Source organism: Megalops cyprinoides, chromosome 7 (genome assembly GCF_013368585.1).
Source record: "Megalops cyprinoides isolate fMegCyp1 chromosome 7, fMegCyp1.pri, whole genome shotgun sequence".
Lineage (NCBI taxonomy): Eukaryota > Metazoa > Chordata > Actinopteri > Elopiformes > Megalopidae > Megalops > Megalops cyprinoides.
The window spans coordinates 16,566,578-16,584,035 of NC_050589.1; the positions used below are offsets into that span (position 1 = coordinate 16,566,578).

General features: G+C 46.3%; 1 protein-coding gene across 1 annotated transcript in view; it reads right to left on the reverse strand.

The window, feature by feature from the left end:
• Positions 1-1,473: 1,473 nt before the first annotated feature.
• The window catches only part of b4galt5 (UDP-Gal:betaGlcNAc beta 1,4- galactosyltransferase, polypeptide 5), a 29,710-nt gene continuing 13,725 nt past the window's right edge, over positions 1,474-17,458 (reverse strand). Inside the window, exons 2-9 of the mRNA XM_036533670.1 lie at positions 9,067-9,189; positions 8,572-8,685; positions 8,125-8,252; positions 6,091-6,207; positions 4,840-5,027; positions 4,443-4,565; positions 4,054-4,155; positions 1,474-3,943 (exon numbers count right to left, since the gene is read on the reverse strand). Coding sequence (XP_036389563.1) covers positions 3,796-3,943; positions 4,054-4,155; positions 4,443-4,565; positions 4,840-5,027; positions 6,091-6,207; positions 8,125-8,252; positions 8,572-8,685; positions 9,067-9,189 — 1,043 coding nt within the window. The 3' untranslated portion in view covers positions 1,474-3,795. The remainder of the gene's footprint in view (positions 3,944-4,053; positions 4,156-4,442; positions 4,566-4,839; positions 5,028-6,090; positions 6,208-8,124; positions 8,253-8,571; positions 8,686-9,066; positions 9,190-17,458) is intronic.

Genomic DNA, 17,458 nt, shown 5'->3' on the forward strand with positions numbered 1-17,458 from the left:
ATGGATTCTTTCACGGCTCTTTTGGAGCTATGTTTGACAATGCAGAGGTGTCACAGCAGGGCACTGACTGAGGATCAGCCAACCAAACCCTGACCCCAACCACAATGCGCAAAACACTGATCCGGGGTCAGGGCCGTCGGATGCCACAGCCCCTGCACGCGCCGGGTTTGGCCATTTCACTCAAACGTGCAGAGAGACAGAACGTGCCGCGTCCACACTTCCAGCCGAGCACCTCCTCGTGATTGGCTATGCAAGGTCAGCTTGCGCCTGATTGGATAGTTAAAAAACTTTTTTTCCCCCGCCATCCATATCATAACTGGTTTCAAGAAGCACAGCATGACCTTGTTAGAAAGAAGTGTTCTGGAACAGCACCATTGAGCGTAGAGAGGAGGAGCTCAGTGAAAATGCGTAACGCAGACGTTAGGCAATCCCTTCCAGCGTTCTCATTGGAAATGGCACTCTGCCTGTGTCGCAAGGAGGCTTCCCCATTCGGTTAAACCTCCTTCCAGGAATTACTGTTGGTTGTGGTTTTTGCCATCATATTGTAGCTGCTCTCTTCATACCAAATTGTAATCATTGCAATAACAGCAACAAAAACAAAACTAAACAAATTTAATAAATAAAAGAGGCCTGCCTCTAAAATATAAACTCCAAATATAAACCTCATGTAATGGTTAATCAAGGCTGTTCATAGAAGATACTGCTTTTTAATTATTTTTTGGGAAGAGAGGCATGGCTGTGGAGACAGGGAGGCAGGACTGGAGGGGAAATGAGTGTCGCTATCCCTGCTGGTCCCTGGCATGCACCTAAAGAAGTGACAAGCAACTTTGCGCAAAAATGGATTGGCATCTCAAAGAAATGGAAGTGCCGGGCTTTGTTTCTCTGGAATGCTGGCAGCAACCTGACAGCGGTGCTCAGAGACAGGATAAACTAAAGGAGGTGGGTGGCACAATTGGCCATGCCCCCCTTCCGCTGAGCAGTGTCCGCCCCCTTCTCCTCCAGCCTCTGCCCCGTAGGAACTATAGTTGTTATGATGAGTCATCATGTTCAGGGGAAAAATAAAAGGAATTGCTACAGCAGCGTCAAAAGTAAGACACAAACCATACCTACTTTGAGTGCATTCAAATCAAGTAAAAACACACACTTACATTTCTGAAAGGATGGAAGAGTGGAGCTTGTTATATATGGTAAATACCTTGTAAATTAGAGGTGACATATTGGTTGTGTTGGGGGGACTTTTCAAAATTTTTGAGAAAACTGTTTGGTGTTCAACGACTACTTTAACCAAATGAAGGTGGCAACAGCTCCAGTGTCCCACTGCCTTTCAGTTAGATGATGAATGCCTTAAGACAGCTGTGTCGAAGGCACTACACACACACACACACACACACACACACACACACAACTGTAGGACCACAGCGTAGAAAAAAGCAAGGAGTGCATGAACTGAGTTAACCCCTGTAGTATCGGAGGTCTGATGCGCCACATGCAAATCCTTCACTCAGACACCCGCCGTGACCTGCGTCTTCTTTTTCACCATGCAGGGGGGGCCCGCGTAGCTCCGTGTGAGCCCGCTGCGGCTCCGGCTGTGCTCGTTCAGGCCTGAAGGGCGGTCTCGGCTCACAGTGACGATTTGCATGCCCGGCATAGGAGGGGAAAGTGCAGACACCTCCCACAGCCTGCCATTGTTTAAAGCGCTTACATACTAGATGAGGAAGGTCTGGGCTGAACAGGTACGGGGCCTGTGTGGTTAATGTTCTCAGCGCCACCCTCCTCCATCCATTTACTGGTCTGTCTGTGAGACGTACCATCCAGAATGAGGTGATGTAGTCTAAATTAATCTACTTCAGTGTTGTTCCCATCTCGTCCTTCTAACAGTCACAATTAAAGATGAAAATAGAACCTGTCTTGATATCTCAGATGAGCCCAGAATCGTTCAGACCTCTTAAATAGCTCTAAAAGAAGAAGACTCAACATCTTCTCCTTGAGTGCACACTTTGCTCCGCCATCGATCGGCAGGAAGCCCTGCTCATTGTCCTTAATCTACTGTGCACACCCCTTTGTCGACGGCCCACCCACAACGGTGTGGAAAATCCAAAGTGGCTGGATCTGGTTTGGTTTCCCAAACAGAGGAAAACAATTGGGGTGGACGGATGCGGGGCCTTCCCAGGTCACAAGGGTCTGCCCGCCCGTGGCGCCGTGATGGCAAACAATAGCAGCGCCAACCGTCGGCAGCTAAATCAGTTGGCAGCCGCGCCAAAGGCGCATCACATCGGCGAGATGCGTGTGTTTGCACAGGTGCGCCGTGCCGAGCGGTTTGCATGCATCAATTTGTCTCTGTCACCACGCTGCCACTGTTTAAGTGGGGGCAGGGTTTCGCTGTCTCAGCCTGGAGAAAGAGGTTTGCATACAACTTTGATTCCTGTGGCGATAACGAGCATTTCCAGGCCGCTAGTAAGTGTGAAGACAAAATGGGAACTGGCAGCTGGGCTGAGCTCACAGAATAATAATGTTAGAACTAGAGCACCTGCGGTGGGAGAATCCCCGTCGAGGGGGGGGAGGTCATTTGCGCTCTGAACGGTTCTGTTTCTGTTTGGTGGAGTTTGCTCCTCCTTTTTTTCTGGGCAGCTAAAAAAAGCCAGCAGACAAATCCAATGAGGCATTACTGAAGACCCTTCAAGACCTGAGGGGCTGCACTCCACAGCCCTCCAGAGATCACCTAGGTGTGCGCAGTACAAATCTCAAGTCCGGTGTGTGTGTACAGTGTTTGTGTGTGTACCCGTGTGGGAACCACTACCGCCACCCACTTCAGTGCATTTAAGAAGTTCCAAACAAGCTAAGGATCACACCACCTCAACCAGTAGTTACACAGTCTCAGAGCATAAGAGGTTAAGTTCTTCTTGACACCATCGGAGAAGCGTCACAGGTGATCGGTCCAGTCGGGCGGCGGCGTAGTCGGGAAGACTTGGGCGTCACGGTCCAGTCTGCGGTCTCCGTGTATACCGGAGCTAGTTTTTTTTTCCCCCCAGACTTTCCCTTTCGAGTGGTCTCCCAGTGTTACTGGCCCTCTTTCAGTGCGGGTAAATTAATTAAAACAAAAGAAAAAAAGCCCTGCCGTTTCTAGCAGGACCAGCGAGGACTTTGGCTCGTCCGTGCTTCCATAAGTGTAAATTTTCAGTGCAGAGGAGAGTGCGGAGCAGAAGCCGGCGCACAGCGAGGTCCCAGCTGGGTATGGAGGGGCGCTGTTTCCCGGTCGTTTCTGCCAGTGGGTGCACGCCTTCCCGTCTGCTTATTGCGAGACATGGACTGGCCTGCTTCCTCCATTTGCCTGGAGGAAACTCACATGGCGATACGGGAAGGCAAAACGCATGAGAAATAGATGCATGAACGAACGAATGGATGAATGAAAAAAAATGAATGAGCAAAAGAAAAAGGCAAAAAAAAAATAAAAAATTGGCGCGAGGCAAATGGGTGTAAGGCATGACAACAACACTGCTGCAGACATGGCTGGGCCCGTTTTGGGGCCTGGAGAGAGGGGTCGCTCACAGCAGCAGGAGACAGACAGGTTCAGGAAAGGGGAGGTCTGCAATAAGGACCTCTTACAGATGCGATGAGGTCATGCGTACCCTTATACGACAGCGCTTAAAAAAAAAAAGACCAGCTTCTTTTTCAAAGCAGCGATGAGATTTTTGAAGGGTGGCTGTTACAGGAAGCATGGGCGCCGCCACATTAAGTGCTTCAGCCAATGCGTGGGGAAGGGGAGGAGGGGAGGGGTGTCCGCTGCTGACCTCGGGGTCAGTACTCGGCGATGGGGGCCAGCTCTCGGGTCAGGGGGACAGTGATGTTTGTGTAGAGTGGCCTACGGGAGACCTGAGGGGTGTACTTCAGGTTGTTAAGCCCGTCCATGCCCTGCCTCTCTTTGGAGCGCCGGAGAAGCGAGTACCTGAAGAGGGGAGACACAAACAGAGCAGGTGAGCAGAGCACTCTCCCATTCCTATTTTATTTCAGGGGGTGGGGGGCTCAGAATGTTCCGGTACATGGGCATGGGCTCACCTTCCTAGGAACTGCACTTCGCCGCGATGGTGGTGGGGGATGGACATGTAGCGGCCGACGTCGCCGGGCGGACGGCTCACCTTGTATCCCGCAAATTGCACCCTGCCAGAGAGACGCCACACAGTCAACGCTCTGTCACCCCTCAAATGGCCACAAACGGCACGCGGTACAGACTCAGCACAGCCCCACATGGTGGGGGTAAAGCTGGAAACGCATGTGCTCGGTACAGTAAAAAAAAAGAGCATCAGGAAGATCAAAGGTGTGCCGAGACACCGCCGTCACACCGCCGGCGCTCACTGTTGACAAAATCCTGCTATAATAAACCCCGCTGGGTTTATGAGAGGTCAACATGGAAGTTTATTTCGCTGTCCGTTTGGCAGACTCCTCACCTGTTCCAGAGGTCATCGTCCTCGCCCCCCCACCCCCAAAAAGCATTGGGGAAGCCGTTTATACTTTTGAACTGCTCCACCGTAAGGCCGCTGACCCCACCAAAGAACTCATTGTAAGGCAGCCTACAGAAGACAAAAAGCAGAAAGTCAGGATGTCAAAATTCAAGGGGTAAAAATGAACAAGTTTCAAAATGACGGTTCTCATACATTCCTCGTATATGTTAACAAAGCTGGTAGTGAAAATTGTGCTCTGTCCAGGGATTTAAAAGTGCTCAACAAATCACTGCAAATTCCATAGACGGCAACAGTTCAGTATTGCTGAAGATGCACCCCGCAGAGACAAATTAGAGACTTTATTGGGAAATTAAGGTGGGACGGAAACGTGCATTTCCCTCACATGTAGGAGTACTTGTTGAGCTTGACGGCGAAGTGGCGGGGCATCTCCCCGCAGCCGTAGTAGTTGCGGTCGTTCTCCAGGATGTGGTCGACATCATGGAAGACCACGCAGTCCCAGTTCAGGTCCTTCATGGCCTCCTGGAAGCCCACGTTGAACAGCATGGCGCGGTTGAAGGGCTCGTCCCCGGCCTAAGGCAGTCGGGAAGACAAGTCAGGCACATGCACACACGCGCACGCACGCGCACGCACGCACGCACGCACGCACGCACACGCGCACACACACACACACACACACACACACACGCACACATGCACACACGCACACATGCACACACGCACACATGCACACACGCACACACGCACATAGGAACACACACATCCACACACCAGGTTTTAGTATCACATTGCATCATCAGCGGGATTCCATTGAGACGATGCATGACACTCTGCGGAAAGAATGAGGGTTGAGTAAACGCTAGTATCGCCTGCCTCATGAGATAAATGCAATCTGAGGGCAATCTCATGCCTTTCACAAGTCAATGTGTTTTCTCATGGAAAAATCAGCCACTGTTGTTGTTTCAGCACACGACCATCAGAGGCTGGGAGGGGCTGACAAGTCAACAACACCCCACCCAGTATTCCCCTACAGAGTTCACCTATAGCAAATAGGTTTCACAACGTGTTGCGGTTACTGCTTTGCAAGAGGCAGAAACATGGCCCTGAAACAGGGCCATACGTGCTGCTCTAGTCTCTCCCATGTCCCGGTGAACTCGGGACAGACTGTGTAATGCATAAGTAGTTCATTCATGTATCAATTTTTACCAGTATATTGGGAGTTTGGAGTTTTACCAGGGTACATCGCATGGTCAAGTAAACCACACGCATTCACCACACAGTGCGGGAACATCCACCTTTATGCCACATAATTTTGGGCATGTGATTTTAGAGAAGAGTGTATGTGTGTAGGGGGCCAAACATGGTTACATTTACATTTATTCATTTGGCAGTCGCTTTCATCCAAAGACACTTACGAGTGAAACACAAGCAAATAGCCATATAAGGAGTCAACAATATTAGTAGCGCTTCATGACCAGTTTCAATAGCTGGCCAGACAAGGCACAAACTAGCTAGTAGAGATACAAAAAAAATGTTCAGGGGGTACTGTGCTGGTGTATTTGCACCGTTCTAGGGCGGTGAGAGATGGCGAGCGGACGCGCAGTCCTCAGCGAGGCGGCTGGGCCTGGGGGCTGACCTGCTCGACGACGTAGAAGCCGAACTGCAGCCGCTGCCTCTGGAGTGCGGGGACGAGGTGCCGCAGGAGGATGGGCAGGTGCTCGTGGCGGTTTCGGAAGGGCACCAGGATCGCCACCTGAGGGGAAGGTGACACATGTTAGCTCAAACCACTACGCGCCGCCACATCCTGAAAGGTGGCATTAGTTAATTAGGCATATCCTGCCAGTAAAGACCACATAAAATGCTTGTACAAAGAGCGAAAATATGAACAAACCAATTGTATATTAGGTTACAGCTATCGCTTTCTTGGAATACATTCAAGTACATATATACATATATGTACTTGAATACATTCATGTTTGCTAATGCCCATTGTAACGCCTACTCCAGTAAGATGCTTGTATGCTTTGTATGCTACAAGGCATCTACTGCAATGTACAGCCTTATCATCTTCTTTATTTAAAAGCTTAATTCAACAAACAGTGAATACATGCCTGAGACCCTGCATCTGAAAAGAGCTGAATTACTAATTAGTGCTGGCTGTCAATCCACCTGCCATAATACAGTCACACCTGCCTGAGTTATTATGAATTTAGAATATGAATTATAGAGGATAAATGAAAAAACATTTGCGATGAAGTTGACGTTCGCATTTGTACTTTTGTGCCGCGCGTGATTGATGGCACACGATTTCCCCCGTAAGCCTAACTGAGGGTGACATTAATAACCCTTTTCTATGGCTGTGGTGAAACTCGTCGCAATAAAGGAATGCAGAACAGCCACAGTTTATCAGCAGTAGCCCAGGTGTGGACACTGACAGAATTGGGCAATAGTACCATGACTGGAAAGTGGCGGCATCATACGGATTTTGCTGTTGACCAGAAACATGGAGAAATACCAGCCCTGTGTGGCAAGTATGAAAAAGAAATGTGGTTTCGTTTTCCCACCACTTAACCAGCGTTGTCTAACAGTTTTTAAATGCTGCCGGATATTGACTGAAGCAATGTAAGTACACTCCCTCGCTCAGGAGAGCGACCGTGTTGCCCCTCCCAGGGTTTGGTCCTGCAGCATTCTGGCTGAGGCCAGCTCCTCGCCTGCTGCGCCACACCACCCCGACCCGCGGATCACATCATTTGTTTTTAATCGTTTTGTGCCGCAAGTGGAGACGCCCAGGTGTATCCCAGTCCCAGAGAACCACCAGAGAACTCCAGGCACGGAAGTGATACATTAGGACAAGAGGATGCGGTTCAGCCTTGTGGAAGAACGCCAGTGTTATCTTATTCCAAACAGTTCCAGGCGCCCCAGGGCAGGGCTGGACAACATCCGCAGGGAGGGCCAGCCCTGCGGATGTGGTAGGGTTCAAGGCCCAGCCGTGTCGCGCGCTGTTCTCCTGCTGTCTGAAAAGAACCAGCCCGGCTGAAAAGATAAGATAAGGCCCTGCTCCAAACTACTTGCTCGGATGGCACTGGTGTCCCTGTGCGAGAGCATTATTCTCACTTGCGTGATTTACCACCAAATCAGAAGATATCTTCACACAAAGACGGTGTGGCATGTTGAGATATACACTTTTACACCCTTCCTATAGACAGAACACTAACCACACCGTGCACACTACAGCGGAGGATACTATATCTCTCACACCCCTACAGCACCAAACACACAAGCAAGCCAGTTTTAAAATATCACCATCAAAAAATGAAATCCTTGCTTACTGTATACATGGCCTATTTTGTTCCTTCAAAATCATTTCTAAATATATAATTCACAAAAGGGATATCTTTATTAAAAGATACCCACGCTGGTATTTGGGTGCGTGCTACAACTGAAAACAAGAACTACACTTGTCTAAAAAGCAGTAAGATGAAGTCCTTTCTCTGCATTGTAGCCCACTGAAGGAGAGGACTAGCGAGTCCTGATGTATTGTACCCTATTCGTAAATAAATCTCTCTCCTTAGTGCACATCACTTCACAGTAGATTCACAATCAGTTCATTTGCATGACATGAGAGGAACCATAGAGCATATGTTGGATTGCTTTAGAAAGGGTCGCGTACCTTCCAGCGCGGAATGCAGTCTTTGGGCTTCCAGTGTCCCCCAGTGCTCAGGCTCGGGTCCCCCTCCAGAAGACTCCTCTCCACTTCCTCCAGAGTGATCTCACTCACGTTCACATCCACCGGGCCCTCTGAGAAACAAACAAACAAACACACACACACACACACACACACACACACACACACACACACACACACACACACACACACAGTGTCACGAAACAATTTATTTCACTGATCAAATCTCCTATTTCCTAATCAAACCTCCACTAAGTCCCAGAAGTCCTATGTATGCTTGTCAATCCTTACACCATAACTTGTGAAGAGCGAATGCAAGAGACTGTCACACACTGGACATCGTGCATAAGGGCTTGAGCATCGGCGAGGGAATGCATGTATGTTGAAGGTGCCCATTGACAGATTCGGAACAGAAGAGCTGGCCATACTCACTCATTGAGGGCAGCCGTTCGGGGCACCTCTGGCTGGGTAGGTAGGTGAACCCCTCGGGGAGGTAGGTGGTTGCCTGGACATACGGCTCACTGAGGTTGAAGTCATAGGCGTAATCTGTACCAGGGAGAAAAAGAAGGGGGGGGGGGGGGGGGGGGGGGAACATACATTTTCCATGTTTTAGCAAGATTATCTGAATGGGATGTGGAAGCAGGCAAGATTAAACAGCACTGCTTTGTTTGTGACCAACAAATACAGCCTCTCTGCTGACTTCTATGGAAGGCTATTGGACAGCTTTGGTGGTGAATCCACCATCCAGTGTATGACTCAAAGTTCGCGTTATGGCTACCGTATCCAGGGAGTTCCTCTTAGCTATCCCAAGCTGTTGGTTACACAGACCCTCCTTCATGCCCGCCAGGGGAACTAAGAAAGCAGGTTTTCACCCTCCCACTGAGACATCTTAACTTCCGGCCGATGAGAGGGCGCCTGGTTGCCTACCTGTGCCATTAACATTGCTGTAGGCTCCTCGCACCACCTGCTCCAGGACCTGAGCCCCGATGTTCTTCACGTTCTCTCTGATCTGGATTCCCCGGGCCTGGACCATGAACAGGTACTCGTTCACTGCAGGGCGAGACAGATGAGCAAGACAAGCCATGAGAGGCAGGCTATACTGTATGACTGGCCTTCCCAACAGCCTCTCTGATAAGAACAGCTGCAAAGTCAGGTTCTCCTGGACTTAGCCCTCATTGTTGCCGTCATCATCATCCACATCATAACCACCGTCATCCCTATCATTTCCCTTGACAATGCCATTGTTAGGAGACTGTTTGGAGATGGAACTCAACTGCTGTGATGGAATCCAGCTCAGGCATCCACAACAGGGGACTCAAAAGGGGGGAAGAGAAGCATGTGGAGACAGTGGTCTAAAAGATCAGATCAGGAAGAGAGACCGGACAGAGAGGCAAACAGGAAGAAGTGCAATCCACATTTACTTATTTGCACTGCCTCTGACAGTAATGTTCCTTCACAGTGGGAGAGGGAAATCACATTTTCACACTGCAGCCATGGAAACAGTGCCATTTCAAATGAACTGCTTGCTGCGTGTTTGCGGCTACTTTACATTTACTTTTATCTGACAAGGACAAGCAATGTAGAAAATGTTGTCTGACTACATGTGTAGGTCTGTGCTTTGGAAACAAGGAACCAGTACTAGCTTACATTATAAACTACTCAAAACAATCGAAAGTTTACAAAGCTGACCCTTCATATATATTATTATTTTTGATTTCCCAGCACTGATTAGAACTTGCAAGTCTCTGGACAAAGTTCCAACTCTGGGGACTTCTTGTGGCCACATAAGCTGTACATCAACGGCACCTCACACAGGAAAGCCAGCTACTTATCTTCAACGGCAGTCTACTGTATTGCCTACTGTACTTCACCGTGCACAACATGCTGTGTGTGTTTCAATATGTGGGTGACTGAGTGAGAGAGCAAGAGCGAAAATGAGAGAGAGAGAGAGAGAGAGAGAGAGAGAGAGAGAGAGAGAGAGAGAGAGAGAGAGAGAGAGAGCGCAAAAAAGAGAGAGTAAGTGTCTCCGACCACTGAATGATTAATCTCCGGTGTGGTTTATTGCCTGTTTGTTGGCTCTCGCAGTCACAAGGCAAGGCTGATAAAGAGGACAATGACCCTTTGAGGAGAGGCTGCTCAGGTTGGGGGAATAACCTTCAGGTTTTTTGCCTCAGTTTGCATTTTTTCCATCCGCCGCCACCCCCACTCCATTTTATATACCTTCTAAACTGAGCTCTATAGCTACAGTTACAGCTGTTAAATTGCTCGGTCTGCACAATGCATAGTGCAACACAGATTAAGTAAAAAACACTGGAAGCATGTGTGTGACCTTAAAAAAACCACAGAACAATTCAACAGTAGTCATGAAGCTTCACACACTCCCATGTCCTGTTTTAGAATGATTATTTATATTAAATACAATGCTTTCAAAGAATTTACACATGTAAGGTACAGTGATGTGACTTGTGTCAAGGATGTGAAAAATGTACTTTTAATAATTACTTTTTAAACTCATGACATCTGACTAACCAGCAAGAGTTACCACAGTGAACGTGTGTGAAATTGTCAAAGTCTACAAACACCAGTCAAAAGGTGATTATCAGCTGGAAGTCGAAATGCGTCACACACAGTACATAAAAATTAAATTTACACTGAAAAGAAAGAATTCATTGGTTACCTCTGGCACACTAAATAGTCTCAACATCAAATTGTTTCCATTGAAAGTGCTAAAGTAGCACAGTTCTGGAAAAACAAGGGGTCGATTGACTGAGATGGACTCCCGAGATCTATCACATAGATGTGCATGAGAAAAATCTATACTAACCATCAGGGGTACACCAATTTAAAATCATTTCCCAGAAAACAAGCTCCAATGTACGGGACTAAAATCAGCTAATTCACAGTTAGCGCCATTAGCACTATAATACTAATAATGTTGCAAACTGTAAATTAGTATAACACCCCTTTGTATGTGCAAATGTGCCGTTGTACTTATGATTGTGTGCATTTCCAGTGGTGAAAAGACATGTAATTGGCTCTCCCATTAAAAGCACACAGAACCAAATGATATTCCCTAAATTTAATATAACACTGAGTATTTACTGCAAAATAACTTAATGTGTTGCCTACTACGGTAAGCTTATTAACAGCAAGTCTCTCTTGATCGTTTGTGCAGGCAGCTTTTGCAAATGTAAAAAAGATTTGACTTCTTTACCATAAACTCCCACAGATGGGTGCATGTCAGGATATAAATGTAGGCTGGTCCATGATTACCTATATATGAATGTAACTGCAGAGCCTTTGAAAAGACATCTAACAATAAACCATGTACTGACGTACTACTGTACGTCAACCAGATATCTCACATACTATTGTTTTCATCACTAAACATTAAGCTGTAGATGTATGCAGATTAATGCAAGTGCTACATAACTATACGCTACTGTGTTACATAACAGAGGCTGCAGCCTTTTTCTTGTGTTAACTTGAAGGTGTAATACTGTAGGTTGTTAAGCAATTAAACAACTTTAATTATCTCTGCACAGGGGAGCAATTTTGTGACTAGTTAACCAGCATTACATGTGATGTGAGTGTTAAATGATGACCAACGCAAGGGCAATCTGAATAGGTGTGATCAAATCATTCTGATTCACATCCTGTTACATTCCAAGTCACATCATGCATGTCCTTGCTTTCTAGCTATACCCCTCAGATTTCAGAGACATGACATATACCTGATAAGCAAGGTTTCCAAGTACACAATTGGCATTTCCTTGAAATGTTGTGAAAGTACAGTGCTTGGACAGGTTTAACTGATTTCTTTTCATTCCACCATGAGGCGGCTTCTCTTAGGTTTTTCCTCTTCCCTCTCTCAGAAGCCTTCCTGGGCCACCCTATCCTGGCTGGAGACACTGCTGTCTCCAACAAAACCCCCACTGTTCCCTTTGTCCCAGCATAGCATTCTAGAGGTCCGTCTTTCCCCTCAGAGACTTCCCCAAACAGAGTATGAACACTATGTTAGACTCACTTACCGCACTAGGCGAGACAGGCCTGGCAACCCAAATTAAATTGTATTCAGTCCTACAAACCACATATTAACTGGGTATTTGGTCCTCACTAAGCCAAAAAGATTCAAGCTTGCATGTGAAAGATTAAATGTCATGTCTCAGTGCATGTCAAATAACTGAACCCCATGGTACAGTGTGCAGGACAGAACAGGTACCCTCTGACTTTCTTTGCTTCATTATGTATTAATAACATGAGGGGGGGGGGGGTACTGCCTTTATTCTCCATTGCCTGTTACATTCACACAAACAAGTGACTTTGTTGCCAGCAGAGGCGAACACGGAAGCACAAAAGTTAAGATATTCTATCTTCCATGGTGCCTCACCCATGTCGTAATCCACTGGCTAGCATAGGCACTCTCATGAGAACAGGAAGTACAAAGTCTCATTAAAAAAATGGCAGACAAACTGTCAGTAAAATTGAGATGGGCAAACAGCTGAATGACTACAATACATGGAATTTAACCTCGGATTTGTCATGTGGTTTGCTAGCACAAACACATGCTCATACATATTTAATCATTAAACAGCCATTCATTCCGCAAAATAGAGCAACACATTATTGCTGTCTCCTAAAGACATGGAAACTACATATTTGTATTTATTTATGATTTAAAAATACAACTCCAAGGACAATCATTACACAAAAAACATTAAGAATTAAAAAAGTTATTCAAATAATAAGGCACAAAGCCAGTATAATGGGTACAATGGATTGTCTGATCTGAAATCACATTCAGACATTTTTATTATCTCATATATTGCTTGATTTAGACCTACATATTTCACATTTCAGAAAGACAAAGACACACACAACTGCTTATCGGATGTGTGTTTTTTTCTTTAAGTTGAGTTCTTGGTGTTGATGTTAGAAGAATGTCCACCCCCCTCCCTCCCTGCCAGCCAGTATGTGCCAGCTTATCTGTTCTCAAAAGACCCCATTGAGAAATGAAAGAGCACTTCAGAGCCCTTGCATTTTTTGGCCCTCTCCTTTCACTCATTAAAGCAGGGCAGGCTGGGCAATCTAATCAGCTGAGCTTCTCCAGTATTCCAGACTACTTACTGTGAAAAATGTAATTAGTCACAAAAGACCTGAGCTTCTGGATCGCCTTTAGTGCCGTTTTCACTTCTGAGAAACTACAGGGTGTGTGCGATCCAACCCCCCCCCCCCCCCCCCCCCCCCCCCCCCCCACCACCACCGCACTCCACCTCCGCCCCTGGAAACCATCCGTGCTCTCAGGGTGTGCTTCTTGAGAGACATTTGGGCTGAGTGCGTTCTCTTGGGAACAGCACGCTTCGCACACGCCTGCCACACTGCAACTGTAAGCATCGTCCCCTCTCAAATCAGGGCAACATGCGCTGATCTGAACATGCCCCATTCCGGACTGCGCTGGTCCATAAGTCAGTCCCTTCAGGGTTCAGCTGTTTCAGGAGGAAACAAGTTTCTTCAGAAATAAAAATGAAACAAGTAAATAACATAAAAGAAATAAATTAAAACCAAATTTGACTCTGGTGATTCAGGTCTTACAAGGGCTTTACGTAGCACATGTCCCCCTGTGTTGACCATCACTTGCGTTGTGACAATGTGTTCAGTGTCATCACATGGAGATATGAGCGCCATGCTAATGTGAACCAAACGAGTGGGACCGAAGACCAAAAAGTTGCGGCTCGCTGTCGTCTCACTTTCCATGGTGGAAGTGCACGACCTTAAACTCTGGTGCCTCTTCCATGTTGCAGTGAGCGGTGCTCAAATTTGTATGCAAGCTTTTTCCTTGATGTCAGCATTCAGCCTTGAGTTTAATGTGCACAGAACAAGTATCTAAATTCGATTACATTGTCAAGGCTGAATGCTATGGTTACATTTCCCTCCACAATTAAAGGTGCATGAATCCAGGGGAAACAGACTAAGCGTTTCAGCTTTCAGTGCTCCTGCGTACAAAGCTAAGTGCACAAAGAAGTGCAAGCGTATCTCTATGTGTGTGTGTGTGTGTGTGTGTGCGTGTGCGTGTGTGCGCGTGTGTGTGTGTGTGTGCGCGTGTGCGTGTGTGTGTGTGTGCGTGTGCGTGTGTGTGTGTGCGCGTGTGCGTGCGCGGGGAGTGAGCTGCTGTATCTGCCACACTGTTCTGTTCTCAGACAGTGCGTGACCTTTTGAAGCACAGAACGATGACTCCTGCTCACAGTGCCGTTACCTCTCCCCGTCTAACAGCCTCCCACGCGAGCAACTGTTGGGGAAATGATGGACTGCGTTCAAGGTACCGGACCAGAATGGCAACCTGTTTTCCAGTGACCGCTGTGTGTGTGGGTTTGCCTCATGATGCCTTACTAGGGACAGGAATTCCCATTCTGGAGAAAACCAAACAAAAAAAAAAATACCAGCAAAGGATGCTGATCTACATATAGACAAATATAATGATAAATGAATAAATAATATACAGAGCCTTTTTAATATGTCGTGAACCTTCAAAGACCCATGAATGGCTGTGGAGCACACTTTTAGGCTATAGTATTTTACATGACTTGAATACGCCTGGGGAAAAATTACTGTCACATCAGGAGTCAGCCACTGTACTGTCAATCTCTTATGGAAATGCCTCAAGCTCTCCTTATATATAGCTACGCTACAGCTAAGGCGGAGACATGCCTCCAGCGTGTACGATGAGGAAGCGACATGTGGCAGGCCAAAGCCACAATCCTATCACTGACCATGGTCCACCATCAATTTCCTGTCAAACTGACTGCTGTGCCGCTCGCACATTGAGAGAGATGAAACAGTCATATGTGTTGGGCCTCTCAGTAGTAAGCTAAAGGCACAGTGATCCACAGAAGCCATTTACTGTCCCAATGCCTCAACTCCCGTGTAAAAGCGAAGCTGGATTAAAGATCAAAACACACATGACTCGTTATAGAGTGCTGAAAAGCAATTCTTTCAGCACGGTCTGGAAACACTTGGGGAGACACATGAGAATGTCAAGAGACTTCAAATCCTGTGGCTTCCGCACCAAGGATTTAGGAATTCATTTTAATAAGCAAAGCACATCCACTTACCGGAAGCCCGGCCCATTTATTTTCAGCTTCTCTTCTCAGCAGCCATGCCCACCTACACACCAACACACTCACATACATACACTCACACAAACCATGCAAAATCGGCTGCAGCTTAAATACAAGCACCGGAAATAACCCCCAAGATCATTGGTTTTGGTGAGAATTATGTTTTGGGTCACATTTCAAAAGCTAATTTTACACCTAGTATAGCATCTGTGATAGACCTTTTTGTTTACGTTCATACTTTTACGGTGCAAAATACATAAAATAAAGAACCTACTTGATCATTTTCAGTATTAAAAAAAGAAAACCATACAAAAGGAGTTCCTATATGGGGCTGAGGGGCTAGATTAACATTCAGTGAGATGTTCGCTTAAAGAGCAGGCTGACCTGCTTTTGCAGCCCTTCCCGGTGTCTGTATTGATAGTGCAGTCACAGCACTTCTCAGCAAGAAATGTTTAAGTGCATGCGGTCAGTAAGAACAGCCATTTATTACCGAGAAAGAGAGTGTGTAGGAAAAGTAGCAGGGAATCAGTGAACTTTAAAAAAGCTGCTCTATTAGCCTGATTGTTAAAGATATACTTTTTATTTGTGTGTGTCATCATTATTTATCCATTTCAGACAGAGCAGAGCACTTTAAAAAGGTCTAAGTACCATTGCAAAATACAACCTAAAAATGATTCACGCATGTACTGATACAGTAATAAGTGCAAGATAGATTTGAACACAAATATGAATGGATTTTTCATGTTTTATCATGTGCAACTGGACTGAACAAAGTTTTAAATACTAACATTATACAACATGTTGTGAGAGTCTCCAAAATAATTCTTAAAAACGAATTGCTTGGTTTTTACAACTAGGGTATTTAAATAGTGTTAATATCACTATACGAGAGTTGATTCTAATATCAGCACTTTATATAAGTGGAGTGCACAATAAATATAAATAAAATATACCATCTTGCAAGTACAGGGAGTACTAGTTTAACACTGATTTACTAAAGAAATTGAGCATGTGCTGTAAAGCTAAAAATAAAATGGAGAGTATTAAGCAGAACAGGCCCATTACACATGAACACACAAATCTTCATATTTGTAGTGCCTGACGAAAGGTCCTATGCAATCCCAAAGGAATCTGTGGCCATTGTTTAAAAGCAGGATCAATAAACTCCAATTTGGATCAGATGGCTGTGTATTCTCTTCTGTTCTCTCTCTTGGTGGGAGCACCGCACTCTGTCATTCCCCATGGACAACCCAGTCACAGACACTCACTGCATTGTGTAAGCAAGAAAGCTCCAGGGACTGCCCTCCCCCCATTACCAACAATGCACCTTCTGGAGGTCAGAAATAACTGCCCCTGTGGAGGAGACACAAGCCTCCCACTGCCGAAACACCTGCTGTAAGGATGCAGTGACCTGTCTGTTCCTGTTCAAATGACTTGACACACAACTGTACCTTGCACTTTGTACGCACTTACGTCCATCTTTTGTGACTAATTAAACTGTATGACTGATCACTGGTTTTGGGTGCATCGCACCTGCTAATACGGGTGTGTCCGCGTCGCAAAATCGACATGATGAAGATCCACGTTGGATCCAAATGTTGTCCTGTGTGCTTTGCAAAAATAAATAGGCATTGGAAGCAGGCGGTGTGGGTGTGCGAATTTTCAATTCTTTGATACACTACTGAGAAAGTGGAGTATGCAAACGTTTATGACCTTTGCATGAACTGCCACCAGGCCACCTTTTTTATTCACATTAAATTTAAGTGAAAGAATACAGCCAGACATCCAGACAACATGTAGAACTGAGACTTTGCCAACTCAATCAACTCAGGGTCAGGAAAAAAAAAATTATATATATATACTCACATCAAGGGTCTCAATGTATGCCACAAAAACACACCCCACGGCATTATACAGCCACCACCAATCTGCATTGTTGACACTCTGCAGGATGGATTCATGGACTCATGCAGTTTTTGCCATATCTTGGTCCTCCAACCAGCCTGACACGGCTTGAACCGGAATTCATCAGATCAGACCAGGTGATCTTTTCTCAACCCTCCACTGTCTTGTGTTTGTGCCCCTAAACCCACTGACAGAAGCGGAACTCGGGTAGGCTGCCGGGTGCCATAACCCATCTGTGACAAGGCACGACAAGTTGTGCACTCTGATATGCCTCTTTCGGCACCACATTCAGTTGTGCC